General features: G+C 38.0%; 1 protein-coding gene across 3 annotated transcripts in view; it reads right to left on the minus strand.

The window, feature by feature from the left end:
* The window catches only part of LOC307150422 (protein FAM107B), a 37,140-nt gene extending 15,653 nt beyond the window's left edge, over positions 1-21,487 (minus strand). Inside the window, exons 1-2 of one of the 3 annotated variants that reach the window (XM_079857649.1) lie at positions 21,068-21,487; positions 5,777-5,834 (exon numbers count right to left, since the gene is read on the minus strand). In XM_079857649.1, the coding sequence (XP_079713775.1) occupies positions 5,777-5,834; positions 21,068-21,091 (82 nt within the window). In that variant the 5' untranslated portion in view covers positions 21,092-21,487. Of the gene's footprint in view, positions 1-3,632; positions 3,849-5,776; positions 5,835-21,067 lie in introns of those variants that run through there. The other 2 variants (XM_079857651.1, XM_079857650.1) reach the window with 2 other exon arrangements.
* Positions 21,488-22,000: the final 513 nt, after the last annotated feature.

Consider the following 22,000-nt stretch of genomic DNA (forward strand, 5'->3'; position numbering starts at 1 on the left):
TCAATGTTATGTGCTGCGAGAATGTTGCGTCATGGTTATGAAATCCAAATGATTTCTGTGTATTTATCCAGAGCTTACAGATAAAATTCAGTATGGGATAAAAGTACTTACACATACACAAGCGCTACAAAATGTTTTGTATTGCTCCATAATCTGGGTCTCTGGAAGCCTGTCCTTGATCTCATCGATTAGGGATCAGTAACATGGTGAAGAGCAACAGACGGTGGACTGTGTCTGCTCTGAAAATGAATATCCCTCTATTATGGGCATAATGTATTTATCAACATCCCCCACAAACCCTGGAGTCACACAGACAGGAAAGGCAAGGGCTTCTGCTGATCAGATCTGAGTCTATTTCCAAGAATTGCATGATACATTGTGGGATTAATTCGATTTTGTGTGGTGTCTGTTTGTGTGGCTACAGCAGGTGTTTCCTTATATACCCAGCATAACCAAAAGTGATTCAGTAGGACTACTAAAATTAGAAGTGTGCTAATATTCTAACCCTTTCAAGAAAGTATTTGGACACTTTTGATCATTTCAGAATTTCATTGCTTTAGATTACAAAACACCAGACGAAGTGGCAAATAAATGATGCTCTCAAAATTGCACTTTTCTTTGATATTTAGTGGATAAAAACATTCTGAAAAGTGTTTTACAAGATTTAAATCAATGTATTGTGTTATGTGAATGATTAGGCAGGATGATTTTCACATAATTTTGAAGAAAAAATTCTAGGCAACGTCATCCATTAGTCAAAAGTCTTATTTACATATATTTAGAATGTGTTTTATGGCCTTATTTCAGAAACTTTAGTTTTTTGTTTTTGAAAAAACCATGCATAAACATTATTCTATCAAAAATACAAACATGTACATGCAAGTTGTTCACATATTATGGTAGCCCTGTTTGTGCTAAATAGAGTGAATTTACACCTTTGCCATTAATATGTTTATAAGCAACTGAAAAAAGCACAAATGTCAGGGCATGTCAGAACATCTCAAGGACCCCAAAAAACCCTCAGATCCCAGAGGGTTAAGAATCTGAATTCATTTGGATTACATGAAAAAAAAAGTTAAAGGTGTTTCATCCTAGGTGTATAAGACATTCTTCTTTCAGCCAAACACAGTCAGAGTTATATTAAAAATATATCCAGGTTCTTCCCAGGTCTTCTGAAGCTAAGCGTTGCGTTTTTGTAAGAAGAATTTCCATATTTATAACTTTATAAACTATAATGACTGGCTTCTGGTGACAGTTGCACGCAAGTCTAGTTCCGGCAGAAGAGTGACCTCTGACCCGACCTGACGCAAAGGATAGAGCAAAACAAAACACCGCTCACGAATTAGAAGTCTAAAACGAGAATATTTTAAGAGAAATGTGGGAGGAGCTTGAGTTTGTTGCCTAGCCCTGTTTGTTTGAACCACAAGAGGTTTACTCTCACCTAAGCTTACGCTACTCCTACATTCTACGTCATGCATGGGGTCAGAGGTCACTCTTCCACTGGAACTAGACCTGCAGACGGCCGTTACAGGAAGCCAGAGATTATAGTTTATAAAGTTATAAATATGGATATTTTTCTTACAACCCAGACAGCAACATAGTGTCTGCCCAGATCCGGCCCACATCTGGGCCGTGTGGAATCCATGTGTACCAGATGTGGGCCGGATCTGGGCCGACACTATGTTGCTGTCTGGGAAAAAAGCATCGCTTCGCTTCAGAAGGCCTTTATTAACCCCCTGGAACCGATGGATTACTTTTAATATGGATAAATGCGTTTTTTGGGCTTCAAAAACTCAGTTACTATTCACTCCCATTATAAAGCTGGGAAGAGCAAGGATATTTTACAATTTAACTCAGATTGTGTTCATTTTTGTGTTCAAATTTTCATTTTTGAGTGAACTATCCCTTTAAGGCAATACTGGTAGCACAGTTTAGATTCCTCAACATCACATAAAATGCTGTACATTGTCTTGTTGCTCACCAGGCATTCAGAATTAAAAATACCATTTTTGTTTATACACACACACACACAAAAATCCCCTGTTACATAAGAAGTTAGTTTGTTCCCACATTGGATTGTATACAAATAGAATGCTGACAGTTGTCATGGCGACGTCAGCATTCTCAGAGGATGCCCTGGGATCCCATTCTCCCATGGGTGTGTTTGTGTGGAAGTGCGGTGCCATTTCCCATAATCCCTGCTGAATACTAGTCCTTGGCAAGCCATAAAATTTAGGCACAGCTCTCAGACAGGGAATTAGCATTATAAAGGTGCCCAGCAAGAAACAACGCAGCAGTCTCTAAGCACAATAGCACAATTTAACCTATTTCAAGCATCTAAATCTGGACTGGAAGAGTAAATAAAAAGAGTTTCTATGACTAACTTGGATAATTCTCTTTTTTCCCAAGCTTTTTTATGTCAGTATACTTGCATAGAATAGAATAGAATAGAATAGAATGGGATAGTTCACTCAAAAATGAACATTCTGTCATTTTTTTTTCACTCTTGAGTAGTTCCAAACCAGCATGCACTTCTTTATTCTGTAGAAAACAGAAAAAATATATTTGGGAAAAAAACATACAATGAAAGTCAGTGGAGTGCAATGATGTTTTGGACTGACCTCCATTTCATGGGCAAAAGCAGTTAAACATTATTCAAAATATATTCTTTTGTGTTTCACACAAGAAAGAAAGTCATACGGATTTGGAACAACCTTATGGTGTGTAAAAGATGACATTCGTTTTTGGGTGACTATCCCTTTGAGGTTTGATTCACATAGAAATTGCTAAATAGACTTCCAAGATATGTTGGCGAAAGGCGTGTTTGTTTAAAAGCTGGGTATTCTGAGATGGATGATTTAAGATAACTGTTCAAATACACAAAGCAGGGTTTATTGGTGTCGATCATGGTCAGGCAGAAATACATTGTGGACCTTGCGCTTTTCGGCTAAAACAAACATAAAGTAAGATACTGCTGGTTACAACATTACAACAACAAAATTGTGAAAGATGATCCCTCTTGTCACTTAACCTATGTTACTGACACCTAAAACTAATTGCCACAAGTTTACCACCAGCTGACAAAAGTACAATGCAGAAAATGTCAAATGGTGCATTTCCAATGGCAATCAAAGAGTTTTTGAAGTCTGTTGCCTCACAGTGCAGCAAAACTCCATGAGTAACAAGTTGCTCAGAGAAAACATGGCTCCCTGTTTCTCACCAAACTGATTTCTTTAAGTGTCATTCATGTCATTATTTTGCCTTAGTTTGTCTTTTATATTCTACACCAGCTTGTTCTTAAAAACATTATACATTTAACTCTAAAAACAGAGATTTTTAGTTTAAAGCAGGCAGAGATCATATTTTATTTTTGTTGCAAAGCATGACAAATGCATCAGTGTGAATGTATCTTGATATAAAATATGAAACAGTTTATTCATCTGTAATTACTCCATTGTAACTGAGTTGTTACATAGTAATAATACAATGAATTTTAATGAATACTACAAATCTATTAATTATCTTATCATTGGTATTCAAATACAGACCCCTAGTAAAGTTTTCCTGCACAATACAGCATCATCGGTTCAGCATCCTGTAATCTCAGCCACAGTCTTTTGTATCTGTCTTACCTGACTTAATAAGTACATCTCTGGGTCTGCTGGGCTGGCCCTCAGGGGGATACAAACTGTATTCAACTCTCTGGTCCATCCTGCTGTTGCCTTTGTGTGCGTGTGTGTGTGTGAGATATCCTACATGTTTATGTGAGGGCCGTTTCTTTTGAGTTTCTGCTGTTCTTCACACACATGCCTCCTCTCTCACAGTGTCAACAGTCATGTGACCACTGGGCTTCAAAGATACGCCCCTCCTGCTCCTCCCAACTTTATTTTTTACACACACACACCCCCTCTCTCTCTCTCCCTCTCTCTCTCAGGAGTCCGATGGGATTAGTGGAGGGCTTAATCTCTCCCTCTCTCGCGCTTCTGCTAAATCTCACATTAACCATTAGACTACCAAAAAGCTTTCATCCTTCACAAACTCATACACTGGGCAATTAAAAAAAACACACACACATACAGAGTGAATCATCTTACGATCACGCAATGTTCATGCTAACATTCAAGATTACACAAAATAACATCTCTGGACATGACCATCAGGCTCATCTTAACTTGATAATCCATGGAATGTTTTTTTTTTTTTTTTTCACACTGGAAATAGGGCTTCTGTGGGAGATTTGTTAGTTATATAAGAAAAAGAAATTGGATGATAGTTATAAAATTGCATATCATGGGATGAGGAATTTCATATCATTGGAACAGTATATCACAATCTTTTTATTTTTGTCAGAAAAAACAAACAGTTTTAAATAGGCTATTAAATAGCCATTTGTGTTTGGTGCAAACCAAAAAAAAACTAAAAATAAAGTAATCATGAAATTTTCTATTTTGTGATTTTATTTTTTTAATTAAAAATAAAAGACTCAAAACTAATATTATAAAAATAAACACTGTAGTTCTGACTCTAAATTCTGATTGGATGAGCTTAGTACTTAGTTTGTTTTGTTGTGGCTTGTTTACGTTGTGTTGTTAACTTGTGTTTGCTTTTTAAATTTCGTTGTGTTGTGCACTACTGGGCCACCGTAGGGCTAAGTCATTCGAAGCTGTTGCAAATCATCAGATACAATCATACCCGTGATCAGATTAATTAACAACTTAATAACTAATATAGAATAACTCTCTACTAAGTATATCCAATCTTACCGTCATACAGTACATACAGTAAACTCACGTTAAGCGGTATGTAGCCTATAATATTTAGCAAGTCTCAACTGCTTGTTTGTTATATTGCTGAAAAATGTAAACTATATTATTGTCAGGGATATATTAAAAGTTGTATAGTACATCCTACTTTATCTGCATACATAGAGTATACTCACATATAGCAATATATACTGTACTACCGTATATAGCAAATCTCGGCTGTGTAATTGTTTATATCGTCGCAGAAATGTAAACTGTATTATCGCAAAGCTCTATATATAAAGTTGGATATATCCAACTGTGTTCACATACATACAGGGCCCTAACGTAAAGCGATACAGGAAACCTTAACTATATTATCACCCAGCTCTTTATAAAAAGTTACACATATATAAGCTCTGCATACATACAACATATTCATGTATACATATATATATATATATATATATATATATTTCAGCCAATATAGCTCAACTTCTTGATTCTTTGTATTATCGCAAAACGTAAACTATATTATCGGCCAGCTCTAATCTGCTAAATGCGACTACATTATAAAACATGAAGATATTAAGATATTATAAACATTAACATCATGATTTTCTGTAAAGCTGGTTTGAAACAATTTGTGTTGTGAAAAGCCCTATATAAATAAATTCGACTTGATCGCAATTCTATATTAATTGCACAAGTTGGACGTTTCTTGCCAAACAACTAAACTTCGCATTATGCCTGCGAATCTATTAAAAACAGGATCTTTCTTGTCTTCGCTCCTAGATCAAATGAAGAACTTTTCAAGGCCAGTGGCACATGATACATTTAAATGCCTTTATTATTACTTTACATCAAGAAGAATGGAACTTCTGAAGTCTTTTTGACTCGGCCGTGACGTGTCAAGAAACAAGGTCAAAGACATTTGCGTGGAACAGAATGAGTCGTGGCAACATTGCATTGTTCCTCTGCAGGGCTTTTGGGCGGCTTTCATTGTTCTCAAGGACGCGTGAGTGTAGACTTACCCACTCCATTCAGGTGTTTTCCGTTTTTCACACTCTGCTGCTCAATGTTGTATCCCTTCTGATGCGTGCGTCGTGCGAGAGAGAGAGACAGAGAAGAGAAGAGAGAGAAAAAAGAGGCTTATCAGCTTACAAATATTCACATCGCTCTCATCAATCACAGCATTACTGACTCTCTGTCTGCTTGCTCCTTTCTCCAATTGATTTAGGATATATTATGGGAGAGTTCAGTTGTCATGGATCCAGGAAAGGTGGAAGCACATTAACTATGCTTCTGCTGTTGTAACATGAAACCGGCTGTTCCAGTCCTTTTCTCTTGCCGTGCAATTCTAGCAAGGAGTAGCATTTCTATGCTCTAGAAAATAGAGGCAGAATCTTAGGGTCAGAAAAGAACCTTCTAAGAACAATTTTTCACAGGTTTTTGAGTTAATACAATAGTTTTGGATCATTCTTGAATAGTTAATAGTTCATCCAAAAATCATTTACTTATCCTCATGTCGTTCCAAACGTTTATGTTTTTTCTTCCTTTCGTAGAACACAAAAATTAGATGTTTAGTATGTTAATGCTGCACTTTGAAAAATGGACCAAAAACACCATAACAATACCATAAAAGAAATCTGCATGACTCATGAAATGGTTTTGTGTGAGGAAAACACCAACATTTGACAGAAAACTTTTCTTTAATTCTCACATCTCATTAAAATTTGGCATCATTAGATGCACCAGAATTCAATTAAGCCATTTGACATTATTGATGCCAAACCTATTTTCATTTAATGTCCCACAGTTTTTGGAACGCCATGAGTGCCAATGCCAACAAATTTTAAGTTTTAAAATTGAAAGTTTCTTTTTTTTTTTTTTTTAGATCATCATATTGGTTTCTAAGTCTAAGACCTTTTCCTGTTGTCCAATTCCATAAAATTGATGTAACCCCTGTTCCCTGAGAAAGGAAAGAAGATGCTACGTCAGTTGCTGACGCTATGGGAACGTGTCCTTGTGTAGTCCAGTGCCTGAAGCATGTGTAAAATCACACCAATCATTGGTTGACGCATTGTGATGATGTCACAAGGTATGCTCCAGCAAATAAGAAGGGCGCCTGAAAACACGTCATCAGATTTGTATTGTCTGAAGAAATACATGCAGGCATACCTGAAGCATGGCAACGTGACGCAACGTCTCGTTCCCTTTCTCAGGTAACCCCAAGACATTCCCTTTTTAGAGAACACTACACTGCGTCAGTTGCTGACACGCCAATATCAACTACGCCATGCTGACCAAACCTCTTTTGGTTCGAACCAATCTAAAAACCTAGGCACTAAAACTCAAAGACCTGAGCCCTGAGCCAATAATGTGTCAGGGGTACACACACCTTGCACAACACTGCTCCCAGTAACTAATATAATGTTAGGAAAGGCCCTTAAGCTTCAATGCTGAAATGAGAATCTCAAGCTAGTCTGAACCATGCCCCAAGAGAGTCTAGATCCCTTAGAGCAGAGCTACCAGTAAATCGACATAGACTTGGCTAAGTCCATGACTCACATCTAACAGTCCAACTCTAGGCTGGACTAATGAGAAGGAGCTTAGGCTAACCTTACTTTACGTAACATAGAACCAGTGGCAGTTCTACACGGAGGCCCGCGCCTCTGTAGACATGTCTCTGGCCAGCCTTGTGGTCCCCCCGTGCTGACCAAATAAAAAAAAAAAAAGAATTTATTATGATTTTACACACAAACTAATGCGACGCAACGTTCTACATGGCGTTAGCCTCATAGATAATTGCCTAAGAAATAATTAATAAAAAAATGACTTAGGCAATTATGCTATGAGGCTAACGATGGGTAAATTAGAGCGGCACACCCAAACACTGTAGCCTGCGGTGCTGCTCGAAGAATGAGAGCTCAGCAACTACTCTTGGAGAGAGGAGCTACGATTTCTCCTGTTGCAAGAGTTGAAGGTAAGCAAAATGATTTTGGTCTTGATATGTTGAGAAAGTAGATCAAGTACTGCACCATCAGGTTTGTGGTGAAGAAGGTTCTTACGATTTGCAAAGCAGTGCAATTATAATTTCATTGTAGGCCTACTGTGTGTCCTTAAAATGGTGCTTTCTGCTGTAAATTCTTTTTTGTGTCAATATGGCTCTAATGTTTCTTTTTTTATAAAGTAAATACTTGGCCTACATTTTGAAATACATGCAGATATACATGCACAAGTAAATAAATGTTGTAGTTGTGCCCTATGTTTACTGTACATCTTTCAACAAATATCAGCAGGTGCAAGAATGATGTACCAGTACAGCCCAGCTTGAATATATTCCCAACCACTTTGATGGGGGACAGAAGACGGAGCTTCAGGCCAAACTGGTATAATCTTCATCCATGACTTGAGTATTCTGTCATGATGGACTCTACATATTGCTATGCATGTAGGCATTATAGCACACCAAATGCCCCAGACACTGTTTTTGTTTTTAGAAACTGGAAAAAAGCAAGATGCAGGGTTTTCAGTACATGCAAATTCTGAACGACACAAGTGTGCAATGATAGTATGGAGGGATTATCAAAGAGCTGTTAAAGCTGATGCAACAGATCTTCTTGACAAAGAACACACTAAACATAAATAGGAAATGGCACATTGTTGTACCTTTTGATGTACCCTGGAGTTTTGTTCACACTGAATTGACACCTTGTATTTGTACCCTGTATTGTATTTTTCATTTTGTATGGCCCTACCTCTTTTGCACCTGCACTCACTCTTGTACAAAATAAAAGTTTATATGATTTTAAAGTAAAATAAAGTTTATAATCTTTAAATATCATTTGTTGCCATTTTTTAATGTGCCCCTCTGGTTAAACACTGGCCCCTCCTTGGCCCCATAGTAAAATTAGTCTAGAACCGCCATTGCATAGAACAGACAACTGAACAAAGGAAACTGAGGACTTAAATACACAGAGGTAAACGAGGGAACAAAATGAACCACAGGTGAACGTAATCAGCAATTAACTGGCACACAAGAGGAAATCAGGGCTGTGTTAGAAATCACCCCCTATACCCTATTCCCTATATTCACTTTTCCCTACATTACTCCACTAATATAGTCCACTTGAAGGAGTGAATGAAAACGAGTGACATAATTTGGATACTAATTGGTCTGTCACTTTTGCATAGTTTGTGCTTGCTTTTTAATAATCATTTGAAACTTGGCAAACTGGCAGCTCCAGTAGTAAGATGAAAAGATTTATCTTGAACTCTGTCATGGAAACTATATATGAACCTTATTAAAGAGTAACTAAACCCCTGGTCAGAGCCTGACTCCACCCACTGGCAATATTTGAAAAATGCTGGAAAAGTGGGCAGAGCCCAGTGGAGAGGGGGCGTGCATCTGAGACGCATCTCTCTGTAGGCCAGGGCGTGGTTAGCTGGTTCCCTCTGACGTCACCGGCCACCATAACTTCCAATAGGAAAATTCAACTGCAGTAGCCACTGTTCAACCTGAAGAGGGCAGCACTCAGACGTTTTTACACCATATATTGTAGAATTAAAACACTTTAAACCCAAATGTCAAAAAAATTACTTGAATCAATGAACAGCATTAATAAAGCCCCAGTCTTACAGATCATTAACTAAAAAAAGTTGTTTTAGGGTTTAGTTACCCTATAAATAATGTAAAAAGGAATTTGTTCCTGTATGAGATTATGCTGTAACCACATTGGACCAGCAATTTGGAAAATGGATGGATGGATGGATGATTGAGCTACAGGCGCCATATTCTAGCGGGACGTGGGAATTCATTCAACGCTCCCGTCACGGTGCATTATGGGTATTTTCTAGTCGTTGAGCTTACATCGGTTGTACTCTCATTATTGCGGTGCATTGTGGGATTGAATGAATGCACTCGATAACATCCACTCTGGTTTCGGACACAACTACAAATGGCTGTCCACTCAAAAATTGTCCTATTTAATGGTGATTTCGGACACAGGTCAACTTACAATGACAAGAAACACAGGCAAACAGAAACGGAAACAGAACCAAACCAAAACATATTCATATTCATATTCATATTCAGCCCCAGTATTTATACTCAATGAAACCACTTAGTCTCAGATGTAAAAGTTTTGTGATCCAGCAGTGGGAGCATGCAGTGGACCCAGATTTTCTACAGCCCACAGTTACAAATTAATGCCTGAGTACTCTTTTCCGGCTCTTTCCTGAGCTATATTCAATGCAGAACCCTCTAGCTGAGTGAATGGATACTGTAGCTGCAGTTGCTAGGAGAAGCCTGCTCAGGCTTGGTGTCTTCACAAGGGCCTCACTGTCTTATCACTCACAGCAAGGACATGGAAATTGGGAAATAAAAGAGAGTGACATTCTGAGGAAAGAACAAATGTCTTTAATTTCAGGCTTACATAGACCTCTTACAACCTAGAGGGAAAATTCAGTGCAATAATTTCTGTTTAGCTGTCCCTTACACACCCTTTGCAAACAAAACCAACAGAGGATTTTTATTCACCTGCACGAATATCAGTGTGTTTCCTCTGAGCGAGCTCTCAGGCCTGACATAAAAAAGAGGGAAGCTTTATTGAGATGTAATTAATTTGCTTGTATTTAAAGGGGATTTGTGTCCTCTCATTGGGAGAGAGGCTTTACACAGTATTATAATCAACAAAGACTTGCTGAGAGGCTGAAAGATGCAAAGCCTCCTCAAGTAACAATGGAATCAGGTTGAAATAAGCTTATGCTCACTAAGAGTCAATCCATATTTGGAGCAGTGTTCCGTGAATGGTAGAGTGGTGTTTAATAGTATGAATGAGATCTGAATTGGATTTATTCGGCACTGAATGCTCTCCTTTAATTATGGAATGCCCCTCAGTCCATTAAGTCTGGAATTGGGCTTCATATATCTTGATTCTCTGGTGAAATGGTTCTTAAGCCAGTCAATATGTGTCAGTATGACTGTGATAATTCAGACAACACAGACACAAATGAGCCAATTAAACGTTAAACAATACAGGCCATCTCTAAAATTGTGAATGAATAAATAGCATACTGTAAGCATAGTACTGATAGATCGGTGCAGTGCAGACGTAAGCGAGAGACAGACCAATATTTAAAAAATAAATGGTAGAAATCGAAATGCTTTGCAACAGTCTTTCATCTAAAGGGCCAATCACCTTTTTGACAGGAACACTGCCGGATAGTTTACAGTCTAGAATCCACAATGTGTGTTTGCTTGACCAGTGACCAGAATGTTTCAATAGGTTTAATATCAATCCAAGTTAATGGGGTCCAAAACAACATGGGACCCTATTGACTTTAATGATCAAAATACATTTTTTCAAAATATGCTCCACTGCAGAATGAAAGTCATACACTGCATTACACTATACTATACACGAGAGCATGCCCTACTATGAATTTTTTTTATGCAGAAACAATATCTGGCACTTTGAAATCAAAGTTATAGCTGCAATGACAGCACTTCCATTGAAGGGTAAAATGAAAAAATAAAATATGAAAACCAATGTGTCACAATCGCTGGTTGCAGCACAAAAGAAAGTTGCCTGGATCTAGATGCGGCAGTTTCTTTTATTAAACAAACTCAAAACTTTAGAAAAGACTAAATAATCTCTGAAACTTGGAACAGAACAACCAACATAGTAATAGAACTGACAATGATCTGAAAGAAACACAGGGCTTAAATATACAGTAAACAAGAGGGGTCAAATAACTACTGTAAACACACCTGATCAGTAACCATGAAGACATATGGGGGAAGACTGAACTAATTAACAAGCTATAAACCAACCTTGAAACACAGACATGAACAGACCAGAACAAAAACAAACTCTAAACATGAACAAATAAACTCAAAACGTGACACAATGGGAATGAACAAAACAATACATCACAGTACGGTACAGGACAGTATATAGTACAGCAAAAAGTAGTATATAGTATAGTATAGGCCTAGTTTCATCTAGTGCAGTATGATGTAGTAGCCTAATGTAGAAAAGAACATCAACCTCTCTGAAATCAAAGTTGTCCTCTCATCTATCACAAGGGACAGAATATAGGCCACAGCCAAAGCAATCTGGCATCACTAAACCTTGAGGAGAGCCAAGCGTGACCTCCTCTAGAATGCACCATTGTCCTCCAAGATGGGCTGGATGCCACAGCGCCTCACCTGTAGTGTCCAGTTACCGGCCGAAGTGATCGCTTGACCTTTCTGCTTGTGGCCCGTTCTGATCTCTCATGTTTTATTTACGCTGTTCAGAACCTGTCTCTGTACCCATATACTGCAAAGTGATATTGCATCCTCACGCATAAGCCACAAACAAAAAGGGTGTTTTTAATAGATTTTGGCCCTGCTTTGCTGCTCTGGTTTCAAGCTGAGGGTTCTCAGGTTTCCTAGACAACACAAACAATTAGCGGAGGCCACGGAGGGGAGAGACAGCCTGCTAATTATCCACGGGACCTACTGGAGAACATGGGCACGGATCAACGCTCCAGTCTTCTGCTGGGACCCGCTGCGGCACACAGACAAACACCGATAAGGAATGATTTCATGTACGATAAAATATTGTTTATTCGTTTATCATTCTGTTTGTGGCATGTGACACCGTTCTGCAGATTCCCACGGCCCTGATCTGCTTGCCTGGGCCTGAATATGAATATGAATCTAAATGTTGCAATGAAACAGACATTAGAGACCCCTTAAGGCTTCTTTCCTTACACAGTTAAACATTTTCCACTCCCCTAATGGTCATTATGTGTTTTAATGGGAGCTAAGACCTGGTAAACTACACAAGATCAGAATCCATCTTCCCGTTTCCCGTTGAGATGAAAGTAAGTGGAAATGGTGATAAATCTTGGGCTGCTTGGAGCCACTCTATTAAACAGCTGTACATGTGTGTAGTCAAGTGTGTGCACTAGCATATACTAGCATACACTTTTCCTTGTGCAAACCAACCCGTAATGCCCCCAAGCAGGTATTTTTCAACAATCCAAATATATCTTATATTTACTTGACTATGGAAAGACTCAAACTTACATCACAAACAACAAGTCAATCACTCACAAAAAAATAAAAAATAAATTACAATTGTTTTAGGCTAGTCCAGCTAATGCACATGCATGTTCTACAGTAAACGGACAAGAGTTTGAGGTCTTTTAACTGTAATGTGAGACTTTTATTCATCACAACTTCAAATGCGGCTCATCTAATAGAGAAAATATCTGTACTGGAATAGCACTCCAACAACAGACTTTTTGAATTAGTGAGGTCAACTTCTTTTACAGTAATATTTTTTGACTGCCTAAAAATGGGTGAATTTAGAGATGTTGGACTGTAAAAATGTTTAAACCTTTATAGAATTTAGATCTTTAAAGGAGAACTCGGCAACTCTAGCGAACTCTAGTCACTTCTTCGCTGATTTTCCCTTTTGTTGTCGCATGTTTTCCCCACGAGCTCCCCCTTCAGCTGTGGGTGGGGGGGGCGTATATTTCACAATACGGTCGTAAAAAACTCACTTGCGGCGGCCTCCTCCCCCTCTCTACCGCTGCTCATGTGCGTTTGTTTTGATCGGAGCAAGCCAACTGTATCGTGTGGAGCTATGTCTACCGAGGTGGGTAATCTGGTAATACATCATACATGCGTGTGTGTTTATGTGAGTGTTTCGCGCTCGTTCTCGTTCTCGCTTCTCACGAGACTTCCAATTTCTATCTTGCTGGGACGGTAGTCCCCAAGTTGCAAGGTTGGTTTTCCGCCTGCAACGCTGGGGGGAGCGGGGAAAGTCACCAATATCACAAGAACAGGTTGTTTAACCATCCAAATGAATTCTAGACAGTTTTATTAAGTTAAAAAAGTTACCAAGTTCTCCTTTAAATGTATCCCTTCCAGAAAAAACAAACAAACAAACAAATAAATTAATTAAAATAAAATAAATGAATAAACACTCATCTATCCATCCATTCTCCAAACCAACTGTCCTATGTTTGCAGTTGGATAAACATTCAATTGATTTAACATTAAAGAAGAAGAAAAAATTGCACTGACTAGCCAGTATCCAGAACGGTTTGATCTACTGTATATTAGGCTATACAGGGCTTCCTTAATAAGATAGTCAACTCTTTTAGACAACTCTGCAATCAACTACACTTTCAGACATCTCACAAACTAAACGCATTTCTCTCATTTGTTAATATCCTGGTCATATATTTGTAAAATTAGCACCAGTGATGTTTGACATCATGCTGTAGGAAGCAGAGCCTAAATATACTGTATGCTGTCTGCTATATACTGATATTTGCCTTATGTTGTTACACAAAATTGTGTTATAGTAAATCACAGTTTTTAAATGCCATATGCTGATACAGAATTCTTAAAGGCATTTTAACATTTGGAGCGATTGTGCCACCTGGTGGGGAATACAGTACTAGATAGTACATATCCACACAGCCTACGTCATGCCCCAAACCGATACATTCAATGCTATACATGTGAATGCAGTAAAAAAGGTTATAAATAAAACCTGAACTGCGTCAAACGTCATCAAATATTTTTGTACATATGCCAAAGGGCAAATCAGCCATATGCAGCTGTGATTTTTTAAGCCCTCAATGAATCCCAACGTGTCAGTTACAAAGCTCTGAGGATTTCAGTAACGACAGCGAATGAGTTTCAGATTTACTTGCAATGCATGCAAGCATGGATTTTGATCAGCAGTTGATCAGCTGCACAGGGTCAAATGTATGATTCCCATAGCATAAGTGATTCTTTTCCAGCGAATGAGAAAAAAATCCTTCAAAAAACAATATTTGAAACCCAATTTGTTCTAGGCTACAATTGCTTTGTGTTGGAGGAAACTGTGTGGGAGGAAAACACCAGTAGCCTATTCATATTTAAGATCAAACCGAAATAATGAAAGAGAAAATTGATTTGTAGGCTGGAATTATTAACTTGCAGACAAACATGCTCTTTATCAGTACAGATTTAGATGGTCAAATCAACTTTTAGGATTTAGCAAAAATATCTTTCTAGATTTTTTGACCACAATAAAAAGTTATATTCATAACACCATGTTCATAGACCATACATTGCTGTAGACATTATTTCATAAATCTTTCTAAGATTTTAATAGTACATAAATTAAAACCAAGGAAAACTATAAGTCTAATTTAGTGAAACAAATATTGAATGTAAAGTGAAACACCCGAGCAGTCACTTCAAACTTCAACATTCCAGAGTCTCAGATTAACCTCTATCTCTGCCTGCAACCCACAATTTAGCCTTCAAATTGAAGTGTTGTTTCTTATTTCAGAGTTTTTTTTTCTCTTAATGGAGTGAAATGAGACCTGTGCTAAAGCTGAAAGAGAGAGACAGTGAGAGAGAAAGGGATTTCTGCTTTAAGAGTCCCGTGTAAGAGACTCATTTGTTGCAGAGGCTGAAGTGCACCACGGACAGGTTCAGTTACTCGTCTCCAGGGTTCTTATACATTCTGGTGTCTGGACCCATCTTACTTTGAATCTGACCCACTTTTTCTACACATTCACTGTCTGACATCAGCCAACCGGAAGCTGCTAAACTCCAGAATTCAGCAGTTATTTAGGATTCCTCTTTTTTATATATATAACAAAATCAATACATTTGTTCAAACAACTGTGAAAACACACATCATGTGATCCAATTAACATTACATTAAAACAAAAAGCTACTGTAATGTTAATGCTTTCCTTTATTAATAAAAGCTCATATTTGGTGTACAGCAGAAAAATAACACAACAAATAAAACTAATTATAACTAGTTAAAAAATCAACCTGGTGTAACTTAAAGATGCACTATGAGAATCAAAGACCAGTAATATCAGTAGCCAATGCAACAAGTATTACATAAAGCGGGTCGCCTCATCATGGTGGCTGTTATGTTGAAATCCCATGACCAGCCTCATTTTTAATTGTGGAATAAATGAACCATGGGTGACAAATACGACCGTCATCGTATTACGATGGCAATGGTAACTGAAAACTTGCTTTTGCGTGATGCTTCCTCCACACCACTAGATGTCAGAAGTCCAACAGCACTGATGACTCAGTGAGTGGAAGACAGACAGGCAAATTAACACCCTGTGCACCTTTACAAAAGCTACTTTAGTCCATTTATTAAAAAACAAAAACGTGAATACAGTTTTGAACGTATTAGACATTTGTACTGTCTCAGATAACTTTTACATAACACATAAACACCTGTACTTTCAGAGTTAAATTCCGTCCCAGAGCGTGTAATTATTTTTAGCTTGACTGTTGGATCATTTAGAAAGGATTTGTCTGATTGGTCTAATCTTCCTCAGTAGGTCTCTGGCACAGGAAGCATTAGCACAACTTGACATCCCATTTAGCAGTAGGGAAATCACATGCAAGTGCTCTGCTCAGGAGTTGGCTGATGTAGCCGTATTAATCCTGATCCTAGACCAGCTTTGTTGTTACTCATTATAATTTAGGAGCAGAGATGCACATCCAAGATCAGTCTGAGCTTTATTGTTCCTAAATAGTTTCCACCCAAAGCACGTAAAATGTCAAAACAGAGGCTATGTTTGGAATGGAACCGAGTGTGCTGTTTACTAATGCTCAGTAATTCTCAACTTCATGTTTAAAATGTAGATTTTTTCAATGAAACTTACCCAAATTCCAGTGTTGATAAAATTATTTTTTTTTTTAATGGAAAGAGTTAAAGTACAGTTAAAGGTATATTTCAAGTATAAAATTATTTTAATACCTATAGAATTTTTTTTATAATATATAAATAATAAACTTTAAGTATGATGTTATGTTCACTTAAAGAAAGCTTACAAGTATACTTGTACTTTCATAAAGCAAAATATGTATTTGACTAGTAAACTATCAGTATACCTAAGTTCACTTGTTGTATAGTTGCAGTACAAACGAAAGACTACAGTAGTTGTGTACTTAAAAGTATACTTTTATTCTCCAAAAAAGTATAGGCCTACTTATTTTTCGCAAGATTTCATTTGCTTGGATTACAACCAGTTTCCCCATCACTCCATATTCACTCGTGATTGAGTGAGCTTTGAGCAGGTGCGCCTCATCTCACCCATGCATGAAATGCCACAGTGGAGACACACGCTCCAGTGGAATAAAGCTTGTAACAGGATGAACTCAGAACAAAGTTTTAATGAAATCAATTGCGTTTACTAGACCCAACAAAACAGAGCATGTCGCTGCATTAGGTAATATTAAAGTCCCCCTGTGGTGAAAATCAAGCTTTTAATGTTGTTTATATGTCTATGTGGTGTTTTTAATGTGCTTTAAGAAAAAACATATGCAAATTCATACTTCAACACCATTGCTGAGTATTTTGTCCATAAAACGGCAGTCTCAAAAACGCGGTTTGAAATCGTTGGTGTTTCTGACAAAGTAATGTAACCAATCAGATCCACGAGTGGAGGCGGGGCTCATTTGCATATTCATAGAACCACGTATACTAAATGAGGCAAGGGTGTAGTGTTACATTCAAGCTACTTCAAGGCATGACAAAACCAAAAAAATCGAAGAAAAAACGTTTAAATATGTCATTTTGGTGATTAAAGGTGAGTTTTAAGGGATAAAATGATTGACTACAGGGGGACTTTAACAATCACAAATGATCTCTCTTCCAGTTAGGCCTCAGTTCAACAGCCTATTTGAAAAAGGGAAAGAGGGGTCTTGTAATGTGAGGGTCTATAACTGCGAGGTCTTGTCTAGGTATTCAGCTCATGCCAAGAGTCCCGGAAGCTGGCAGAGAGGGTGAAATTACAGCTCCGACAAGCTGACATTTTCATCTCTCACTGAGCACTGGTTTCTCTGCGGCACCTTAGACATTACTGAAGAACTCACATTCCAATAACTGCTGGACTATCAAAACAACAATCTGCTCACCGGGGGCCACCATTCTTGCTTTACTTCAGATATACTGTAAGTTTTGAAGGACAGGCTGCATGATCCACCATGCTGGTTGAACGGAATGAGACGGCTGTGAACCTTAAGTCGATATTCCGGGTGATTATGGGATACTGAATTGGTCTGGCTCCAGTTTGCATGTGGGACGGGGAGAGGAATTTGCAAGGTCATTGCTAGAGTATTATTGGCTGCTTTTTGATAGCTTGTCTTGAAAGTAAATCAGCATAAATCCATGACCTCTGCCCTGCTGCTAGAATGAAGGGAAAAATATTGGAAGTCCTTTTTAAAGAATAGACTTCTTAAAACACACTTTTTTTTGTCAGTTTGTTATTATTATTATTATGAAAGTTATAAAAAATAAGAAAAATCCCCACCCCATGATAAGGTTAACTTCATAGCTAGCATTTTTATGCATCCTAAATACACAAAATTACACATTAACTTCAAAGCTAGCTAGCTAGTAAATGCACCAAAATTTCACATTATTTTCACACGTTTTGCCTAATGTGGCTGAATTACTTTATATTTGACTTTAATTACTTTAAAGGAGACATATCATGCTTTTAAATCGTTCCTTTTTACATATAAATCATACATTTGTGGTCTATATAAAGCGGAACTGCAATGCTTGGGTCTGAATTCCTCATTATTATAGCTCCACAGGCCCCTTTTCTACCCCTTTTCTGATGTGCATCTGAGAGCAACTCGTTTTGGTGCGGTCTCTTTAAATGCAAATGAGACACGTCATATCCCGCCCCCTCTCCAGGTTGTAGAGGTGACACTCGGTTCAACTCCACCCCGTTCGGCCATTTTTGTAGTTTGATAGCAGAGATACGATTATCTAGCAGCACAGAAACTTTTGGACATCCGAGATTTGTGTCAACACAGAAAACATTTCATCATTGGATAGTTTTTTCGTTTTATTAAAGTGTTGTTTTATGTCAGCTTAATGCCCGGAACGCTTTTCAGAAAAGATAAGGCAACTTATTTAGCACAATTCACATGGTAATTCAGGAAAAAAATATCTCCGAATGCTCCACATGAAACTTTGCTATTCCGACCTTTTACCACCGTGTCGATTTATTTTGATTAATATGTGCGAGGGAGAGAGAGCAAGACAGCGCCTAGTTTGGAGACGGTGAAGTCTTGTTTACACTTTCGCCTGGCTCGGAAGAGAGAGAGAGCGCGCGCGCGACCGGGTCTCTCTCTCTCTGCTCGTTCTTTCAGTTAAACATGCGCCCGTCACAAGCGCGGCAGTTCATCTACATTACTCACCGATCAAATAAGACTTTGGCGGGACAAAAAAATCGCTTTGGCGGGCGCTAAAACAAGTTCAATGCAGGAAAAACCCTGTTGTTGCTGAAGTAGTTATCCTTGAAGTGCTTCGCGTTCGTGCACACAAAAATGACTTTATGGGTACATTTTTAAAAATAAAACTCAACCAGGCACTTCGAAGAGGTTCTGATGCTGGGAGACGGTGTAATGAAGCGTGTGGGTTACTACATCCAACAACCGAACATTTTGACTTACCCTCTCGTAAGTTCTGCATCTTTGAGCTTGGACTACAGAATCGTAGCGAGAAATAACAATGGCGGATTGCTCGAAGTGTTGAGCCGGTAGTCGATGTCCTTATTTGGCAGTTCCGCTGCAAATGCTGTGACGTAATTGTTCACAAAACGTCATAGATAACAGAAAAATCGGAACAGGTTGAAAAATAAGGCCAAAACAGAATATAAAGATATCAACGAAACACCTGAAGAGACTAATTTCAAATTTTCTATACTTCTAAACACTAAAAATATACAACAAAATGCATTTAAGGGCTAAAAAAGTGGATTTAGCATGATATGTCCCCTTTAAATATTCTGCCTGCAAGTGAATTTTAGTTGGTCTTTTCTTTGTTTGTTTGTTTTTTCACACATCATGTTCTCAAGCTCTGACTGCTTTCTACTTAATAAACAAGTGCTGTAAATTCAAAGAAAATTGTATTAGGTACAAAACTGCTGTTAATGGTGCAAATGACACCACAACAGAAAGTAAGTGAGTGTGTGAGTGAAAGTAAGTAAGTGAGTGTGTGAGTGTAAGTAGGCCTAAGTAAGTGTAAGTAAGCACATTAAATGGTTTATGTTTATTATACTCTTTGTTTGTATTGTTATAATTTTCATATATTCATATATAATAATTCATATTTTATGATGCATTTCATAATTTAAGATGGGTCTGAAACACGGGCAAAGACTATACATAAAAGGCATATGAAAAGTAGCACAAGTAAATGATCAAGATCATGATACTTTTAATGTGATTCTCATATAGCAAAAAGAAGTTGGGGGAATACATTCATTTTAGTAAAAATCAACTCCTGGTCACATAAAAGTGCCCAATGAAACACCCACAGACACAATACGCCTAGTAATGTTTTCACAATTAGACAACTATGGTCTAGGGCTCAAAAGCATTGTAAGACTAACTAGATCGTAGAACCATTGCCACCAACATTCTCTAATATGATCAACTTAGCTCACAATGCTTTTAAGTAACAACCCTTTTCTGGATGAAGATTGGTCAATAACCTGCTAATTCACAAAACATGTAACTGCATGCCTATACAGAACAGTTCCTTATCCGTGATATGGATCAAGATGTATTTAATTCTGACTGTGTCTCCTCACCCTAATAAACCTGGCGCTTGATTGTACAGTCAAATGGCTCACACATAGGTAATCAGAAGAGGCTCTTGTATCCTCTAATCCTCTAGTAACCCTCTCTACAGCAGCTGTCAGCTGTCACTAGCAGCACTGAGCAATGAGTCAACTTCAGTCACCACCACACCTTCCCAGCATGCACCCCGCCCCATAGCTCAAATATTTGTCAGTGTTACTACTCCAATACTTCACTGGAAATGGCCTAAACATTCAAAACACCAACAATGGGCTCTTGGGTTAAAATGAGAGCAATTCCGCTTTATATTGCGCCAACCGTAAAGAGCATTTACCGTCCCGGACTCAAATGCTCTTTTAGACTTTTTAAACAAGTGTTAATTTGAAAGTATCAAAGCATTATCATGAACGTTGACTATAACGAACAAAATAACGTTCAAATCAGCACTCATTCACACATTAAATGGTTACATTGAAAAAAGTTAGATGTTTCAATTGTTCAATATTAACAATTAAAGACAAAATAGCAGTGCCTTGAATGCTAATGATACGGATGTAAACAAACCATAAGACTCTCTAAAGACAAGTCAAGTGTTGAAAACAAGCCATGGTCTGTGTCATCCACTCACCAGTACCTCAGTTACCCAAACTGCTTAACAAAAATGACTAAGCATACTTACTTTTTTGCCATAGGACGCCCCCATGCTGAGACTTTGGGGTGGGATGAGGTTGCTGTATGTCCGCTAGGCCCAGATTTCAGAGATTTCCTTGTGAGTTCAAACTCTACTCTTCTCCTCGACTTGATCCGTGTCCACTTGGGCTCCACCAGGGAGGGAAGGAGGAAGGGAGGGGGTGAAGACAGAAAAACCCTCTCGCTCTCCCTGGCAGATCAAGACGTGGGATAGTCTGGCAAAAGTGACTAGTTGGGTTAGATTATAATGACTAAGTCTCTCTGACATTCTTTGGCTTGACAAAAAGGACCAGGTTGGAAACTTGAGGTAGCTGTTTTGTCATCTTGGGTTTCTTAGCTTTAAACAAACTGGAATCAAACTGAGTCAGAGTAAACCAGACCATCCGTGGCACCTGTTACTCCGCTTTCCTTACAGGATTTATCCACTGCCTCAAGATTATGCTAATTGGCGGTGACAGAGTAGGAAGTCTTGGGAAAGGCTCATGGTGGGATGGACTCAGAATAACTGTCAGAATTCAGGGAATGGGGTCTGATTTTTTCCGCGATTATCAAGACATGGGTGGTCTGCTTTGTTTTTACATATGGAGAAATGTGGGAATCTAGCCATGGCCCAGGAAAGTGAGCCAGTCTAATCACATTCTAATCACATTAATGTCAGGTGATAAAAGAAAATTTTATATGAGCAATGTTATTTTCATTTTCTGTAAAGTGTATTAGTATAATCCGGCATGTGCCGTAATACTTTTTAAAAAGGCTGATTTGTTTGCTTTTTTATGCAATACACATTAAAAAACATCAAATTAACCACTTCATTTTATAATTTAACTATTCAGTTTTAGACACAAGACTGACACTTGCAAGTGTGATACGAATTTTAAACAACAGTTTAATTAACAAATAGGATATCTATCTATCTATCTAT

The sequence above is a fragment of the Squalius cephalus genome (assembly GCF_949319135.1).
Source record: "Squalius cephalus genome assembly, chromosome: 22".
NCBI classification, from domain to species: Eukaryota; Metazoa; Chordata; class Actinopteri; order Cypriniformes; family Leuciscidae; genus Squalius; species Squalius cephalus.